The sequence below is a fragment of the Penicillium daleae genome, assembly GCF_028827525.1.
Source record: "Penicillium daleae strain IBT 16125 chromosome Unknown utg000002l_segment0_segment0, whole genome shotgun sequence".
In the NCBI taxonomy this organism is placed as follows: Eukaryota; Fungi; Ascomycota; class Eurotiomycetes; order Eurotiales; family Aspergillaceae; genus Penicillium; species Penicillium daleae.
Window position 1 is genome coordinate 4,906,905 of NW_026623150.1, and position 17,159 is coordinate 4,924,063.

At 47.3% G+C, this 17,159-nt stretch overlaps 4 protein-coding genes across 4 annotated transcripts; all 4 read left to right on the plus strand.

Annotated features, from left to right (window-relative positions):
* Positions 1–1,751: 1,751 nt before the first annotated feature.
* N7458_002686 (feruloyl esterase B-1) lies at positions 1,752–3,399 on the plus strand (the record flags this gene model as incomplete). Its single annotated transcript, XM_056906069.1, has 2 exons — positions 1,752–2,109; positions 2,165–3,399. 2 exons carry the CDS (start codon positions 1,752–1,754, stop codon positions 3,397–3,399), a joined length of 1,593 nt encoding a protein of 530 aa, XP_056770176.1.
* Positions 3,400–3,878: 479 nt separating this feature from the next.
* N7458_002687 (uncharacterized protein) lies at positions 3,879–4,629 on the plus strand (the record flags this gene model as incomplete). Its single annotated transcript, XM_056906070.1, has 2 exons — positions 3,879–4,102; positions 4,158–4,629. The coding sequence occupies 2 exons, from the start codon at positions 3,879–3,881 to the stop codon at positions 4,627–4,629; spliced, it is 696 nt and encodes a 231-aa protein (XP_056770177.1).
* A 623-nt stretch (positions 4,630–5,252) lies between these two features.
* N7458_002688 (uncharacterized protein) lies at positions 5,253–6,473 on the plus strand (the record flags this gene model as incomplete). The annotated part of the gene is made up of 3 exons (XM_056906071.1): positions 5,253–5,477; positions 5,525–6,015; positions 6,077–6,473. 3 exons carry the CDS (start codon positions 5,253–5,255, stop codon positions 6,471–6,473), a joined length of 1,113 nt encoding a protein of 370 aa, XP_056770178.1.
* A 1,560-nt stretch (positions 6,474–8,033) lies between these two features.
* On the plus strand, positions 8,034–10,606 carry N7458_002689 (uncharacterized protein; the record flags this gene model as incomplete). Its single annotated transcript, XM_056906072.1, has 4 exons — positions 8,034–8,079; positions 8,236–8,445; positions 8,510–9,718; positions 9,777–10,606. The coding sequence occupies 4 exons, from the start codon at positions 8,034–8,036 to the stop codon at positions 10,604–10,606; spliced, it is 2,295 nt and encodes a 764-aa protein (XP_056770179.1).
* Between the last annotated feature and the right edge of the window lie 6,553 nt (positions 10,607–17,159).

The following is a 17,159-nucleotide window of genomic DNA, read 5'->3' on the forward strand; positions in this document are numbered from 1 at the left end:
CCACGTTTACACTCTGAGAATAGTAGGATAAGACAGGTCAAGTGAAAAAGGAGGCATAACCCGATTGTGCTGAAATAATTGCGTCCGCGATACGGAGTAATTTCAGATATTCCTCAACCGGTGGCGACTAACCGATAGATAGAATTCCTTGCGCCTATTTTATCGATTTAGGGCTGCCATACTTGTGGAGTTTATATGTTGGAGGTGATTAGAGGCACACGAGTCTCTGAACTCGGAGCTTTGGTATCTCCATGACAGGACAACGACAAATTCTACAGCCTTAGAAGTTGCTGGAAGCCTACTGAGGATCCAAAAGCCCTGTCACTTTTCACATTGATCTGAAAATTCCCTAACTAATGATTCAAGGTGAATTAAGCCACATATTATACAGAGGTCACCCAATTTTTTGTTCGTCATCTCGCTCCCCTAAAAGAGGAATACATCTTCATAGTATGAAGAAGGCCTAGATGAACAGCCTCGCCATTTGCTACAGGATGCTGAGACTTGCCGCCAAATATTCAACTATCTGAACTGAAGCTTTTGACCGGCCCCAATAGCGTTGCAGTAGGTTGTGATGTATGCACAAGATGCCTTACCGATCGGGATACAATTCAAGCTTACGAGAAAGCGGATCTAACATTTAGTGCTGGTCTAACTACATGCCTAGGAAAATAGGGCTCCCGAATTTTCTAGTCGTGATTGAGGAGTCGAGTACGGTGACCGATAAGTCGAGGATTAATTGCTAATTTGGAGGCTTTTTTCAGACATATCGCACTTTGTGAAATTCACAAAACGCTCTTTGAGGTAAACCCTTGCTCTCATCTAATTATCCAGGCGAATCATAAATGTTTGCGATTGCCTGGTGGACCTAGCTATTTCGAAACTTTGATATAAACTTGGCAGATCCTCTACGACCATGCACCACCGACAACATCTTGACATTTCTGGTTCATAATATGCCAGTCATTCTGACCCCACTACAGGGAAATGAGCAGGCCATGCAAGAAACATAGTTCACCCTAACCAAAATACGGGTGCTCTTGGGCACGAGAATCAGGGTCAAATGCAGAACGGCTTGTGGGGGATTGGCAGGATTAAAGGGAGCCATGAAGTCAGCGGGATGAACACACGTGGTTTTTAGTGGTCATAGTGCGAGTGCTGTCTTCGAACTCCTTGAAAGAGTCGACTCCTGTCCATCTAGGTCCTATCTCGCTCCAGATTAAATAATATGGAAAATGACAAGAATAACATCTTAGGTCGAACAGAGTCTCTCGGCAACGCGCTCCATTTGATTATCAGTTGTCATGTCTCCTTAGTGTTATTCTGCAACATTTGGGAATATTGGACTATGTGTAACGATTTACGGCTTCAAAACGCCAATAATACACGGCAACGATGCCGGCAACAACGAGACTCCAGTAGAATTAGCCTGAAAAGCCTCGGTCTAATCGAATCGGCATTTTCCGTCTTCATATCTGCCGGTCTTGCTCACATTAGGACATTAGGGAGCGGGGAATCCTTGCTAAGCATTCGAATCCGCGGCTGAAACGCGGGGCCCCACGCAGTTTATGACACTAGTACGGTCACCAAATGTATTGAGCTATGTTTGTTCCGCTCTAAGGGGCCAGAGACGCAGTCTTGTTGTCAATTGACACGGTGTATAAGATGCCTACGAAAGGCCTCGCAATCAAGAACCTCTCAAATCAATTCAATTTGTGTGACAGATTCGGATTCTCTGTCAGATAATTGGGATGCGAGTTTCGCTTCTTCTTGCGGGTTGTGCCACCCTGGCAAATGCCTATGCGCATGGAAATGTGGACAAGAGAAGCTCCTTCCAGGCAAAGTGCGAGTCTTTTGCACACAAAATCCAAGTCGCAGATGCGATTATTCATAGCGTGACCCATGTGCCGATTGGGACAAACATCTCTATGTCAAATGTTCCTTCCGTTTGTGCTTCAAATGCAGATGATACAAGCAGCACATTTGAATTCTGTCGTGTTACACTTAATGTGACGACTTCGCCGAAGAGTCAGATTTTCATGGAGGCGTGGCTACCCAGCAATTACTCTGGTCGATTTTTGAGTACTGGAAATGGAGGCCTCGGTGGCTGTATGTTTCTTCCAATGACATTATGAAACGTCGGAGCTCACATTTCATATCATAGGCATCCAATATTCTGACATGGTCTACGCTACACAATACGGATTTGCTACAGTCGGCACCAACAATGGTCATTTCGGCGATACTGGTGTCTACTTCTACCACAATACTGAAGTGCTCCAGGACTATGCTTACCGTGCTATTCACACCGGAGTAGTCGTTGGCAAAGAACTCACCAAACAGTTCTACTCTCAGGGCTATGATAAGTCTTACTATTTGGGCTGCTCGACTGGTGGTCGAGAGGGCTGGAAGTCTATTCAGAAGTTCCCCGATGACTTTGATGGCGTGGTGGCTGGATCACCTGCTTTCAACTTGATCAACCTTATCAACTGGGGCGCTCGATTCTTACCAACCACTGGCAATCCGAGCGCGGCTACATTCATCACGGATGCTCAGTGGATCACTATCCATGATGAGATTCTTCGACAATGTGATGATCTGGATGGTGCCGCAGATGGGATCATTGAGGATCCTGATCTCTGCCAGCCGATCTTTGAGACTTTGCTTTGCAACTCGACTGCAAGTGCTGGCTCCAGCTCGTGCCTCACGGGTACGCAATTAAAGACCGTTAATACTATCTTCAGTCCTCTTTACGGAAACAGTGACACCCTCTTGTACCCCCGGATGCAACCTGGATCGGAGCTGACGGCGGCCTATGTTTACTACAACGGCATGCCATTTTCCTACGCGGAGGATTGGTTCCGCTACGTTGTTTACAATAATCCAACTTGGGATCCTGCATCATGGACGATCAATGATGCCGTGGTCGCGGATGCGCAGGATCCGTACGAGGTCTCGACATTCCAAGGCGACATCTCTGCATTCCAGAAGAAGGGCAAGGTCCTTCACTACCACGGAATGGAGGACCCAATCATCTCGTCTGACAGTTCGAAGATGTACTACAAGCATGTCGCTGATACCATGAATCTCAGCCCATCCGAGTTGGACGAATTCTACCGGTTCTTCACAATCAGTGGAATGGGTCACTGTTCGACCGGTGATGGTGCCGGATCTATTGGTCAAGGTGTAGGGACCTTTGCCGGAAATGACCCAGAGGACAACGTTCTTCTTGCGATGGTGCGATGGGTGGAAGAGGGTATCGCACCGGACTTTGTGCGTGGTACCAAGTTCAATGGCACCGAGGTGGAATATCGTCGGAAGCACTGCAAATATCCTAAGCGCAACAAGTATGTTGGTCCAGGCACTTATGAGGATGAGAATGCTTGGAAGTGTGTTTGATTTCATGTCTACAGTCAAATCCATCATGTAGTCTCAAAATACGATATTTGTTCCTTTTTACTCTGTTTGTAGAGGGGTTTGGATGGTTCATCGCTCGTAAGAGGCGTCTACATCAGATGTGGCTGCAAATTGAGAGAAGTAGATGATTCTGGTCCCCCTTCTTGCGGTCGTAATTGAAACTCAAGGCAATCTTTTCTTCGTATTTAGATTCGGTTAAGGCAGAAACATTCTTGCAATACTCTTGCGCCATGATTAAGCTCTCTTCCATTCTACCGAGGACTTGATGGTTGCCTTGCCCGAGGCACCAGTGATTCAGGCTTCCAATTTAATTGAGGGGCCTGATTCAGACCGGATATTTAAATATTAAGTTCACTCTATACCGACCATGTATGCCAAAATAAAACCTCACCCTACATTCTTGTAGAGCCTGAACATCTGAGAATCTTTGAAACGCACAGAGGCCGCGTTAGGAACCAGATATGCCTATTACCGAGATCGGCTGCATGGGCGTTAAGCCTTCACTTGATGTCATCAACGACAATACGACAGAGGGCGAAATTCTGACCAAGTTATACGAATATGTGGTTACTGCACCTGGAGGACCACTTCGGGTGTATTGGGGTCTCGAGAACGAGAATCCGTCCTACCTTTGGGCACTGTTCGACTGGGATTCGATTGAGGATCACGAGAAGTTTGCTAAAACGTAAGTATCAAACCCTTTCAAGCCCCACTCCGATAGTATAATAACAGGATCACAGACTAGGCCAGGAAGCCGTAAAAGATATGCCAAAAATCCTGACCCATGGCTTATTTACGAAGCACATTGCCTTCACACCATCCCTACCAGTGGCTCTACAGTCTCCTATGACAGAGGTCATCTTGGCTTATTTCCCCTCGGATGACATATCGGCTCAGAAAAATGCAGCCATCTCACATCTCAAAAATGTGGAGGAAAACCTAAAGAGCTGTTCAGACATTGGGCCTCTGAGCTACGGATGGGGCGTGGAAAACGACTTCCCCATCAGGGGCAGACAAGAAAACCAGAGAGCATCAATCCTTATGTTCTTCATTGGACTTGATAGTATTGATGCACACCCAACTTTTAGGAAGACATCGACATTTGAGAAGCTGTTAAGCTTGATCCAAAACATGGAGGGCATCATTAAGCTAGAATTTTTCTCCGTCAACTTCCGATCGCTGAGCAGAAACGCTGAAACGGAGAATTCCTGAGGATATGTAACTTCTCTTTTGGAATTCTATCATTCATGCCCAATCTGTCATGGCTATAGCGGCTGATAGCGGTTAATTCACAAAAACATGTTGATTTTGGGTATGGTTTCCCGCAACCAAGCCACCCTTTGATTTATTGCCTAAGAGTTCTTTTAACCTTGATCAGAAGGCAGCAGCATGCCTTTCACGGTAGTTATTGAAAGATCTCAGTCGAAAGATCGGAGAAAAGGTCTAGCTAGATACGTTTTTAATACTCTCTTTCAAATCGTCTTTCCAGATGGCTTAGGCAACATCTCTCGATTTATCTTCTAAAGTATGATTGGTGGGGTGGTTATGAAAACTTATAGAATCATTTTTATTGGTTCTCTACCAATATCTTCACGGACTAGTCAAGCAATAGGGGTGATCTGGAATTGGTTTAAACACTCGTTAGCACTCAACAACAACCCTTCCCGATTAGGACCCCGCCATCGAGACCTGATCGTCGTGGTCTTGGCACTTTGGCTCCCTAGCTTCCCTCCCCTCTCAACCCTGAGAAGTACATAGTCTTTGTCAGACTCACGCTGGGATTGATTCAACTCGGGAGTTATTTTTAACCTTCAAAAACTTTATACGGCATCAATATGGTTGGCGATTCACTCGAAGAGGATGAAGTGCGTGATGAGGTCGAGCAGCAGCTCGCTCATACCTCTTTCAAGTGCTCCTCGCTCAGCCGGTTGTCTGGTGGCACCGCGAATTTTGTCTACCGAGGCACTCCTCTCTCTGGAGATCCAGAGTCCATAATCATCAAACATACCAAGAACTATTTGTCCTCCAACGCTAACTTCAAGCTTGATGCTGAGAGATGTGTGAGTGTCCGCCAGCGAAGCGAGAAAAAGTACTAATACCGAGCTAGCACTTTGAAGGAGCCATTCTCAAAGCACTTGATGGTTTCGAGTCCCACGACTCATCAGAGAGAATCACTGTCAAGACGCCTCGGCTCTTCCATTTCAACAAGGAGACGAACACTCAGATCCTTGAAGATTTACCAGACTCTATCGATCTGAAACACTTTCTCATCTCGGATGTCTCTGGAGACATGTCAAAGGCCTCAGCACGAGCTCTGGGCCATAGTCTCGGATCCTGGCTGCGAGCTTTCCATGGCTGGGCCTCCAAGGCTGAACGGGCAGGAACCAAAGAGATTCTCAGCAAAAACCAAGCGCTGAAAGACCTGAAGTTCTACATCAACTACACCTGGCTTTTGGATACCATCGGCAATTATCCAGCCATTTTAGAAGACAGCCGCGAAATTTTCGAGAAAGTTCGCGATTTTGCGGCAGAGGAGCTAAAGAAGACTGAATATGATGACGAATACAACGTAATCCATGGAGATTTCTGGACTGGAAAGTAAGTTCTCCCTCAATACTACCCGCTCGGCAGCGTATATGTCAACTCTAACTGTGGCAAGTGTTCTCATGCCCAATATGCCACTGACCAGCGGCTCAAAAACAAAGCTGCTCGTCATTGACTGGGAAATGGCTCAGATTGGCAGTCGGGCTTTGGATTTGGGCCAGATGATTGCCGAAACATACGAAACCAAGCTATTCAAAAACGCCGAACATGGAGTGTCGGTAATCGAGGGCTTCATGGACGGATATGGACCTCTGAGTGATAAGATGGCATTCCGAACAACTATCCAAGTCGGTGCTCACCTGGTCTGTTTTGGAAGTCGAGTTGCTGGATGGGGTAGTCCAGAGCAAGTCGAGGAGGTTGTGAAGGTTGGAAGAGATCTGATAGTACAGGCATGGAAGGAAAACAAGTCTTGGTTTGAGGGACATGCCCTGGGGTGTTTGTTTCAATGGTAAAATTGCGCCAAGGTATCAAAAGCAGGAGACTGGTCGCATTCAAACAAACTATACAGGACAGTGTCATTGTACATAACCGAAATTCTTGTTCTCAGACTCGGATATTCCGCGCATTTCAGCCACGTCGTTCGATTAAGAGCCGTGGGGTGCGGGATGTTAAGTGCGAGGCTATACGCATTGTCGGGTATCGAGCCAACACCACACGTGGATGTATCGCTGGCAAATCGCCGAGTGATTGGCCCCCGCGTGGTTAATCTCCTCAATATCGGGATAATTTCTTTTTGTGTTGCGTGAATTATACCATTGATAGACACTGTCGCTGTTCTTGAATGCTGTGCACGAGAGATTGGCGTTGTAGTCTTATGACCATCTTCCTAGCGAGAAACCGCCCCTGGACCGCTCAAGTGGTCTACAAGAAGACTAAGCTCGAGAGAAGAAGCCAAGGATCCATGTCAAAGGTGACAATGTATTTGTAATAACATAATGAGGTTCCATTAACTAGTTTAAATCGCCTGACAAGCCTTCAACCTCATATCATTAGCTATACCATAGTCCGTACCAGAGCGACGGAGTCAATCAAAGTCAACAGCACGACGGGAAATCCTGTCAATTCGCATTTTGATAATCGGGTCCAAGACTGGCAAGCATGATACTCATCAGCCGCTATATTATCTCCAACATTGGAAATAGCAATCGAAGGGCAATAACCAATTATGAGCCATGTAAATGGCTGTCAGTACCATTCAGGAGATCAATCAAGCCTTTTGATGCCGCAAGGCAGTTCTTGGTGTATAATCAAGACCCCTTTATATACCATGGGCAACTGCACATTGATCGAGCGAACATGGGTTGCTGTATAGCATAGCTGTGATAACATTCGGTTCCATTGTTTGCCTAGGTATGGTTCATGATCCGCTGAAGTGCTTACAGTCGTAGTTCATCGGACGATATCCAGTACGTCAAGGTCAATCACGCAAGCAGGGGATTGGCTGAATAATGCTAGTCATGATAACTTAACTATGTGTTGAGACTTCAACACGCTTGACCCAAAGCGAACAACCACAATCGCTGCAGATTATGGCATGGCCATTCGGTCCCTGAGCCACAAAGCAGCCCATTGGGCCAGTGGTTCCAATCATACCAAGATTGTGTCAGTGGCGGTTCGTCATCCTGGGACCCCTATCCTCTAGGGGCCGAAGCGCTGTTTTGTTGAGTACTGATTCGTGTACGGAGTAGACAACCGCAAAGAAGGCCGACCGGTCCGGCACAACCGACACACAGGCAAACCAGGATAAGGAAGATTCAACGTGGCGGTTTCAAAAAACAAATCTAGCCGAAAAAATTAATTGCGCCCGTGAAAATTGGCAGTGTAGACCTGTAGGATCGACGTGATACGAGTAAGTGGAGAGAGGAAACAATCAAGACAGAGAGAGAGTCTGTGGGGGCGGACCTCCCAAGAGTCGTTACCCCGGGTCCAGTCTCAGGTCACCTGCCCTCCCCGCAGGTCTCCAGGTTTCTTCTTTTTCCACTTCGCATTCGGTTCTTCCACACCCCCCACCGATGTCGCGCCAACGCCTACGCCCGGCATGCGCTCCCGAACTGGCTGGTCCGTTAAGGTTCCTTTTAACAAAGCCATGACCATTCTTAGCTAACTATGATTCTTGCTCAGCTTGACCTGTCGGACTCGCAAGCTCAAATGTACACAGCAACCCCCGTCACCCCTGCGACGCGCGCCCAACTCCCGACTAACAATATTTATCAGGTGACGAGCAGAAACCAGTCTGCGCACAATGTCGCAAAGGTGGTCGAGAGTGTCGCCCCAGCGAGGGTATCGTCTTTCGCCATCAGCAGAATGCCTCGATGAACAATAGCGAGCAACAAACGCCAGAAGGCCGAGGCGATTTGAAGGGATTCTTTTCGTATAAGAACACGTTTGATAAGGATAGTGTGTGGCTAGATATTCCGAAACATGGTATGCAAGTTGTCTGCATTCAGTCCAGTCTCCGGCGAGCCTAGGAGCTTATCATTTGTGGCAGTCATCTTCGTCGATAATTCCGACCCCTACGCCGAAGATCTCGAGATCGCAGAGTCTAGAGCTGTCGCGCTCGCCCAGGCCCGTAATGCACCATGGAGCAGTGGCTCTAGGGCCAGCGATGCAGAATCCCACGGATTGGAAGCCTTGTCTGCAGTCGCAAGCCACGATCGCTTCCCATACTCTCCCATGACCCACTCCGTTGTCTCCGACACCGTCTCGTATCCCTCTCCGAATCGATCCCGAAGCAGTGCTATGCCTCCTCCCGCATCACCATCAATTTCAATATCCGCCAGCAGCAATAACACAAATATCAACTTTCTCCTGAACCCATCACACTCATTATCACCACCCATCGACCCATCCATGACCCCGGATCAGAGGAGCGCCTCGCTACCAACACGTCCGGCCACATTATCAAGGTCTCTTGTGGAACAGAGGGATGGTCATGCCGAGACGGACTTTGAGATTGCATTTCTGCTGCGACATTATACCGAAGGGCCAGGGTTATGGTACGTTGCAAAACAAACGTTCTTTCCCAGATACCAAGCTGACAATGGTCGACAGGATGGATCTGTTCGACTTAGGAACATATTTTGCGTCTTGCGTCCCAGTGCGAGCGAGGTCGAACCCCTCCTCAAATACGCTGCCTGCGCATACGCCGCAAAACAATTGGGCCGTGTCAAGGGCGTCAAGGCGAAGATGGGCGGCGTATGTTCTCGACAAGCGATCATGGAGGTATGGTCCGATCAAGACACTGATTTCGCCTGGCTTGGAGCGAAGTACTATGAAAAGGCCATTCAACTGTTGATGAAAGAGCTTCAACCCGATGCAGAGGCCCCGCCTCCGTTAGGCCCACCAGATGCGTTTGGGCAGTGGCAGGCCAACGAGCTCAGTGATGACGCAGAGAATCCGCGTAAACGGCGGCGGCGAGTCTCTAATAGTAGACTGTCGCGGGGAGTTCATTCGGATGAAATTCTGGCTGCGACGGCCATTTTATCGGTATATGAATTTCTCGACGCGACGGGCCCTGCATGGAGTCGTCATTTGAGCGGAGTCAAGTCTCTGCTCGATGTGGCCGAGGTTGGAATTATGCCCTCGGATCATCATTCGTCGGATGGGGACAGTCCGTACCAGTATAAGAAGTCCCGTCTGTCCAGGGCACGGAAGGCAGCATTCTGGAATTTTGCCCGGCAGGATTATCTCGCTGCCTGTGAGTTCACCATTTTTTGGTTAAATCTTTTCTTGCGCATCCTGCTGACCCTGTCAAGTCATCAACGAATGCCACACAAGGCTGAACACAGAAGACATCGTACTGTGGACCCAAGCCGGGTTGCTACTCGACCCAATGGGCTTTGTGCAACCCAGCAATACGGGTGAGGCAGGGTATCCCGAAGGCAACGATGTAATGAAAGAAGACCAAATCTGTAACGCGCTGGTTTGGATCATGTCGAAGCTCGTCAATCACATTGGCTCGGGTGACAGCCACAATGTGAACGATACCCGGTCTGTAGATAGTGGGCCCCTTGGTGTCTCTCAGCAGGTCGTCTTCGAGCGATGGTACAGGCTCGAGGCCGAGTTGGACGCATGGTACAGTGGCCTGCCAGATACATTCAAGCCTTGTGCGCGTATCGATCCGTCCCGCATCGCACACTACCGTCCCGCCGAAGAAGCCAAGGACCTCGCCACGCTGCAAGAAATTTGGCACAGCATTCCAATGTGCGCATCCAGCATGCAGCACTACCATATGGCTCGTATTCTGCTGTTGATCAACAAACCGCACGAATCAACGTCCCGTCGGAGTACCATCACATTGCGGCTGCAGTCGTACCGGTCCATCGAGGCCGAAATCGGGTTCCACAGTCGCGAGATCTTGGGCATCGGACTGGCGCGGCCGGATGGTGGCGTCAGAATCAATTCATTGCAGCCGCTATTTGTTGCTGGTCAGTGCCTTACGGATGCGCGCGAGCGTCGCACGGCAATTCGATTGCTGCGAGCTATCGAGGCAGACTTGGGCTGGGCGACTGAGTACCGGGTACAGCAGTTGCTGAAGGAATGGGGGTGGGAAGAGAGTTTCCTGCGTTCAGTGGCGGGGACATGAAAGATCATTCTGTATGTGTTGAATTGTTCATCACACAAGTTTCGCTGGTAATCGCATCGAACGGTTATAAAACTGCACATCCATACTTCCTCGGACTATTCGCAACATGTTTGGTCAGTCGGCTGAAGGTGTGGTGATATGGTCGCCCTTCGACCACAATGGATTGCAAATCTGTCACCACACTTGCCAGTTGTGGCATCCCCCCGAAATACCTGAGCTGCACGGGTGGGTGATAGACATGGGGTCGTATCCCTGGGAACCTGTCAAACGCCCATAGTTCTCCAGATCTGTTAAACGGCCCGAGCCCAAAATCCACCCTATATATGGCTGGGGTCCCGAACGGCGAATGGTATTCACGAAATCCTCCAGTTATCTCACTGGGGAGGTGGCTTTATATAGCCAGTACTTAATAGAAGAGGCACAGGGACAAGAGAAAGCGAGAGCGGGAAGAGCAAGAACAAGCAAGAATAATGTCGAACTGGAATGATAATAACGCATATCCGGATTGATTATAACGTAAATAGATACCCAATGAACCGAAAATCTCTGCAGATCCCGCATCCATAATTGGGCTTGCTTGTTGAGTTTCTGGCGGACCTATTCGTGCTCGGTTTAGTTTCCTCTGGTGGGCGGAGTTGCATCATTCCCGAGCCAACAGCCTATGGAAACCAGATTAAGTTGTTCTGCAGATCCTGATCAACGAATTGGGTCAAGTATCTTTCAGAAAAGGTAGGTTAGTCTGTTTAGTGGGACATTCAAGTATTCTATTTACTGTACAGTATGTAGTTTCCCTTTCTCACAAGCATGCGTCGTGGACAAGAGTCGGGTCTATTCGGAGAGTTCTCATCGTGTTGATTATTACCTTGTCGAAGGAAAGACTTTGCTTGGGCAAAGCCGAGGCCTCTTGGAATACGAGGCGATTCGCTACTGGATCCTTGAGATCGAATAGGGCTTTCCGCCATCGAGGCCGTTCAACACTCGTTTCATTGTTATCGATTCTAGTAGAGGACGTACTATGTACATAGAATCAGTGCAAGTTTGGTTATAACTCAAATAGTGGATTACGTAAGAAGACACATGGGGGTTTGGCGCAGCGGTAAGATCCACATCGATCCTCTTCAACCTCCCAACACACACTAATAAATTCTTCAGGTAGCGCGTGTGATTCCAGTCCACAAGGTCGTCAGTTCAAATCTGGCAACCCTCACCACTCTTTTTGGCAACTTTTTTACATCCCGAGTCAATGTTCTCAGCTGTGCAACACTGCACTAGATTAGTTTGGTCCAATTCTCGGTCCAGTGATGAACTTACTCAATTTATCAAGGCAATGTCTAGCCATGACCGTCGTATCCCTAGCAATGGAATACGGAAAAAGTCCGGTGTCAGGGTTCGGGATACCTTCCGCTACGTGTGGGGGGGGAGCGCATATCAGTGGAGAGTGTGGGCATGGCGGTGACAACGTAGGAAAAGTTGGCGAGATTGTTAGGCTGTGGAAGCTTACATGAGTAGATGGAGAATGGGCATATACACAACGATATAGAGAGTAACTGATTGGATGATATAGTTGCTGGTGATGTTTCGCTCGTATATTATGAAAGTATGCCCCTGCTACAGAAACTATCCAATTCTGTGGGCATATTGGAACCTCTACCGTTTGAGCAGCTTGAGAAGTTTTCTGTTCGGTTTATAAATGGACCTGGTTGGGTTTGCAAATTTGAGGCAAATTTGAGGCTTGGTTTAGCAGCTAGTAAGAGGACCTGCGAAAATATTGGGATATACAACTCCAAAAGCTTCTCGGCCATAAGGATGCTAGAAACATAATTGAGGGTTTGGTTTGTAGGAATTTTTTCAAATTTGTATATACATACAATGTTGACATGTATATTTGTGGAGATGATAGATTGTCGGGCTTGTTTCCCATCGTGATGAATTACATCGATTTTCATGCAACTACCTACATTCAAGACCCAGGCAAAGCCGAAGCTAAGGTCGCCGAAAGTGCTTATTAATCTAGTCAGTCATGTGATCTTTCAATGTGGCAGATTACCAGGGGAGCCGTCACATGACATGACCGCCATGCCCAAGTATAACCAACAACAAAACAACATAACGCCTTCATGGTGATGCTACAAAGATAAAAACCTTTATTGGCACACGATAGATGATTGTCCAGACTCGTTTGATCTGAAATAAAGCTACGAAAGCAAAAAAACCTGAGAGGAAAAGAGTGGGGATGAATTAACTCGGGGTTAGCCCCTGGACACGGGAAAGAATTCTAAAAAATTCTAAAAAAAGTTAGAAAAAATTCATGAGGGCTGCCAGATTTGAACTGACGACCTTGTGGACTGGAATCACACGCGCTACCGCTGCGCCAAGCCCCCGTGAATGAATATTTAGTGATCTAATTCAATTTATAACCCTTCATGCTATAAACTTGACATTTGGTCATAAAGTATGCACAGATGCCAGAACAAGGTAACGTGACCTTTACACCGCCTGTGCACCGTCTTTTTCCTTTCTCCACCGCTTCGCAAACATTCGTTGGGTCGTGTGGTCGACTACATGAAAGAGTTTCTTCCTGAATAATGGACCCACCAAGGATTTTCTGATATTGAAACCCTCCTATGATATTCACATATATCACATATGTTAATTGTTAGGTAAATTCTAGCACTCTTGCTACTACTAAGAATATTAGCAGAACAATCATGGTACCATAGAAAGGTAAGTATAGGGCCAATATAAATCTCTCATGAGCGCTGCCCTCTAATTAACATAATTCGGGGATACCCCACAGAATGAACTTGTAAATAGGTGGAACTAGTCTCGGATGCTTGGATTTATCACCAGTGCCACAATAGTGTAAATATCGGGACTTGGGGATATGAGAAACAGTCTACTTCCTTCCACGATTTACTTGAATATACTCTCTGCTTTGATGGCATGCCCCCAGACCCAGTAACCGAACAGGCTCAAATACCAAATATGTCAGAACACTATGTTCTGACATGATCGAGACCGATATAAGTAGAGCACGTAACTTTAGGGTGGACAAGGTCCTAATATCTGCTGTAAGACCTTCCTCCACGCTCTTCAAAAATTTTGTTCTTTGAAAGCTTCGGCATCATGTTCTTAATAAGTACTGTCTTATCTCATGACCTATGAGATGGCTATAAATATTTATATTGCAAACACATGGATCAAACTTATCGAATCCTGCCATTCTATCTATAAAGCTGACACTCTAGGGACCATTCACTATCACTAATGTCCCAGGCAAGCGTCATGAAGTATCTCTAGCTTTGCAAGGTAGCCTGTGTTTAAAAATTTAATACTGGGTTTTTAGCAGATTCATATTCTAGGAGAATCCATCATTAAGTCCGTTTGGTCTGGGCTTGCTACGTCTGACTCACTACTGGAAGAAGGAGACCAAAGACTGATAATATTTCCGAGCTCTATCTTCAATTTGTGATACATGATTCATTTTCTGCAGAGCTTACACCCATAGGATAGGGCATCATTCATTGCGTCGTGTACCCGTCTCGAAGCTACAAATCAGCTAGACACTAACGTTTCTGCCGACCTTAAGAGTGCCCGGGTTGGTCGCATAAGTTGAAGTGGTGTCTCTCTTGCTTCATAGCGTAAGTAGGTAAAGTTTCCCGTACTAGTCATACATACACGCATAAAACCGAGCTAGTCTAAGCATAAGGTCCATGGACACCAAGCAGTAGTTTACTTCAGCGCGTTTAGTTTCAACGGATTCAGAGCGCGAGTGCTTCTCACGCTATCGCCAAAAATTTGTTACACTTGGTAGTAATAAATACTTTACCTTCATAAGGGCATAATGCATCTGTATCTTAAGGTCCCTTCAAATGGGGGCGGGAAAAAGGGGAGAAAAGAGGAGAGAAAAGAGGACTTAACACAGGGTTCTAGAATTCATTCTGGGGATATGGAAAGTCGTGTTAGTACTACACTTCAGAAATACCATAGGTTATCGTCATTAGGTCAATACGACCACCACAAGCAGGAGAGGTAAATGTCCCGAAATTGAAAAAGCAGAGTAGCCTAGCTATTCAAGTTTGTGTTCTGTGCTCGCGACTAGATTTGATGAATATCCCTGTCAAGGTTGGTTTCTTGATACACAATTCTCGAGATGTAAGATCTCCTGAGATGCGAAATTGCTCAAATGTAGCAAGAGGCTTAACCCAGGGCTAAACAATGTCCTTTCCGAGAGTCTGAGGGGTCGACTCGTAGTGCGTGAGATGGCTAGCTGGAATGAATACAATGGGTGGCCTGTGTGACGAGCGTAATGCCGGCGAACAATCCATATACCCCGAATTATCCTATCAAGTCAGCAGTCGATGATCGACGAAAAAGCCAAAGCTCGGCGCGCTTCTAAATCCCGTTTGATTCGATCAAATCTCGGATAGCCATTTCCGTAGCCCTGTATGTTGTGATCTGTACTATGTATAGCCATAACCTGCACGGTCAGCATCACACGATCCCAACATTGAAGCCGTGTATAGGAGGCCTGTGTACAGCACATAGACGTTCTATCGCATCCAGCCACGAAAGCGGGGATGACCCTCGTTGAAAGGTGGAGGAGTCCAGAACATCGACAGTTGACTGATCAACTGTCATGTATACGATGGGCTGATATCAACGTCAAAAAAGGTCCGTAGTCGCTGTCATTGGTCGCGTGCGCAGCGAATGCCAGGAGCCATCACAGTAAGACGCGGGCTGGCGATGGTGATTGGGTGACTTGGCGCGAGGATCCGCACGCCGTACGACATGACACTGGCCACTCTGCTGTCGCGCAGGGTTGTGGGATTGCGAAGGAAGCGGCAGAGTTTATACGGGCAGGTTGATTACTGGACTGGGTTATGTGAGGGTGAGTATGGCGAATGGTCGAATCAGCGGGTTGCGCTGGGATAGCGGGAATCGAGAGGCGATACAGAGATCGACATGTTTGTGCTTCCGTGGTGGATTTGGTGCAGTTGCGTATTTAGTCGGATGAGACTGGTACTGTCACGGGAAGTTCTGTTTCTGTACTCCGTACGGGGTTGAGTCCGGAATACGGAAATATTGTATTGCGTCTTATGCTCTCTAATGTACACTCCTCCTTACCTCCGTAGTTAAAGGATGATTACGATGATGGCCAGATTCAGTTATGATATGCACGGATGACAATCAGCATAATAACCGAAGGACTGCCATCGGCTATAAACTTTTCATACCACGAAATAGTAATGATAATAATCCCTGTCCTCCATGAGAACATTGACAAGGGAACTTACATAAGTCGGTAACTGCAGCCCGAGCCTTCGAGAAACCCAAGAAACCTAACCAAATTCCCATTTGGTCAGATCAACCAGGGGCGGTTCCCAAAGAGGCTGTAAATCTCCGAGCCCCTTACAGGCTTACAGAGACCAAGGGTAGGCTGGGGGCACTAAGCTGTTAGTGTGCCCATCGACCTCTTCTTTCTACCCACGAGGCTGAAAGCGGACCCTAAAGAACCGACGCAAAGATATGGTTCGTTCTAGATTTGTCCAGACGGGGAACTGTCCGATAACCAGGGGATTGGGTTAAGATAGAAAGGATAGACATTAGAATTGCCATTATTGCGAGAGTCATTATTGTCCTGATGATTGCCATTGTTATTGCTACCCTTCGCATTTTTGACCAACAACGGCATGTAATGTACTCGCCCGTGTAATTGGAAACTATTGTCCATAGCGTTTATGGCTATGATAACGATCATGGTCTGTGCTATAAGCCATTATTGCTCGCTAGTCAATCGATACTTTTCCCCCTTCCACTGTCTCATCTTCTTGCCTGCGTCATGGCCATTTCCCTACGGTTTCCCACGGTCGCATTGCGCGTCACGGACAATGGTCATACAGCCATTAAGCCCAATTTCGGGGCGTCATCCACAAATCTTCCACCATCGATATGACTTACAGACCATGCTCACTGTGGAGGTTAGAGTTATACGACATTTATACGACGACTCATATGGTCTTCTTTTTACAGTTGGCCCTCTGACTGTGCCCTTGGTACGTCTACACGGTACAAAAGTTGCCGAAGCCATTACTGTAGAACGTGGCCTAAACGTGGTTCAACGATCCGCGGGCCTAGTTGTCTCCGCAGCCTTCCAGAACCATTTGCGACCGTGGGAACTTTGCCGTTGGTAAAGTTTAATCGGCTAGTTAAGGCAATTTGGTAACTTGGTGTAGTTCAGTTTTGGATCGAGGTTGTGTCTGGTTCAACTAGAGCTGCCATGGTTAATGATCCTGTTCCTGCGCCGATCTATACTTACTGGGATGGATGAGCCTCGCGTATCTTTGCCAACCGGAGCTTCGCTTCCAAAGTTCACGGAGCAGTCAACCCTAAATGCCGTCTTACAGTATGTAGTAAGTATCTGAAGAACTCCTATGGTAGTACAGTACCACGGTCCAATAATGTGTCCCAAAGGTGGATACGCTGGTTCTCGACTTACCACGTTACCAGCCCGCAGTCCAACGGTAATTACCGTACAAAGTGCATACTGTGC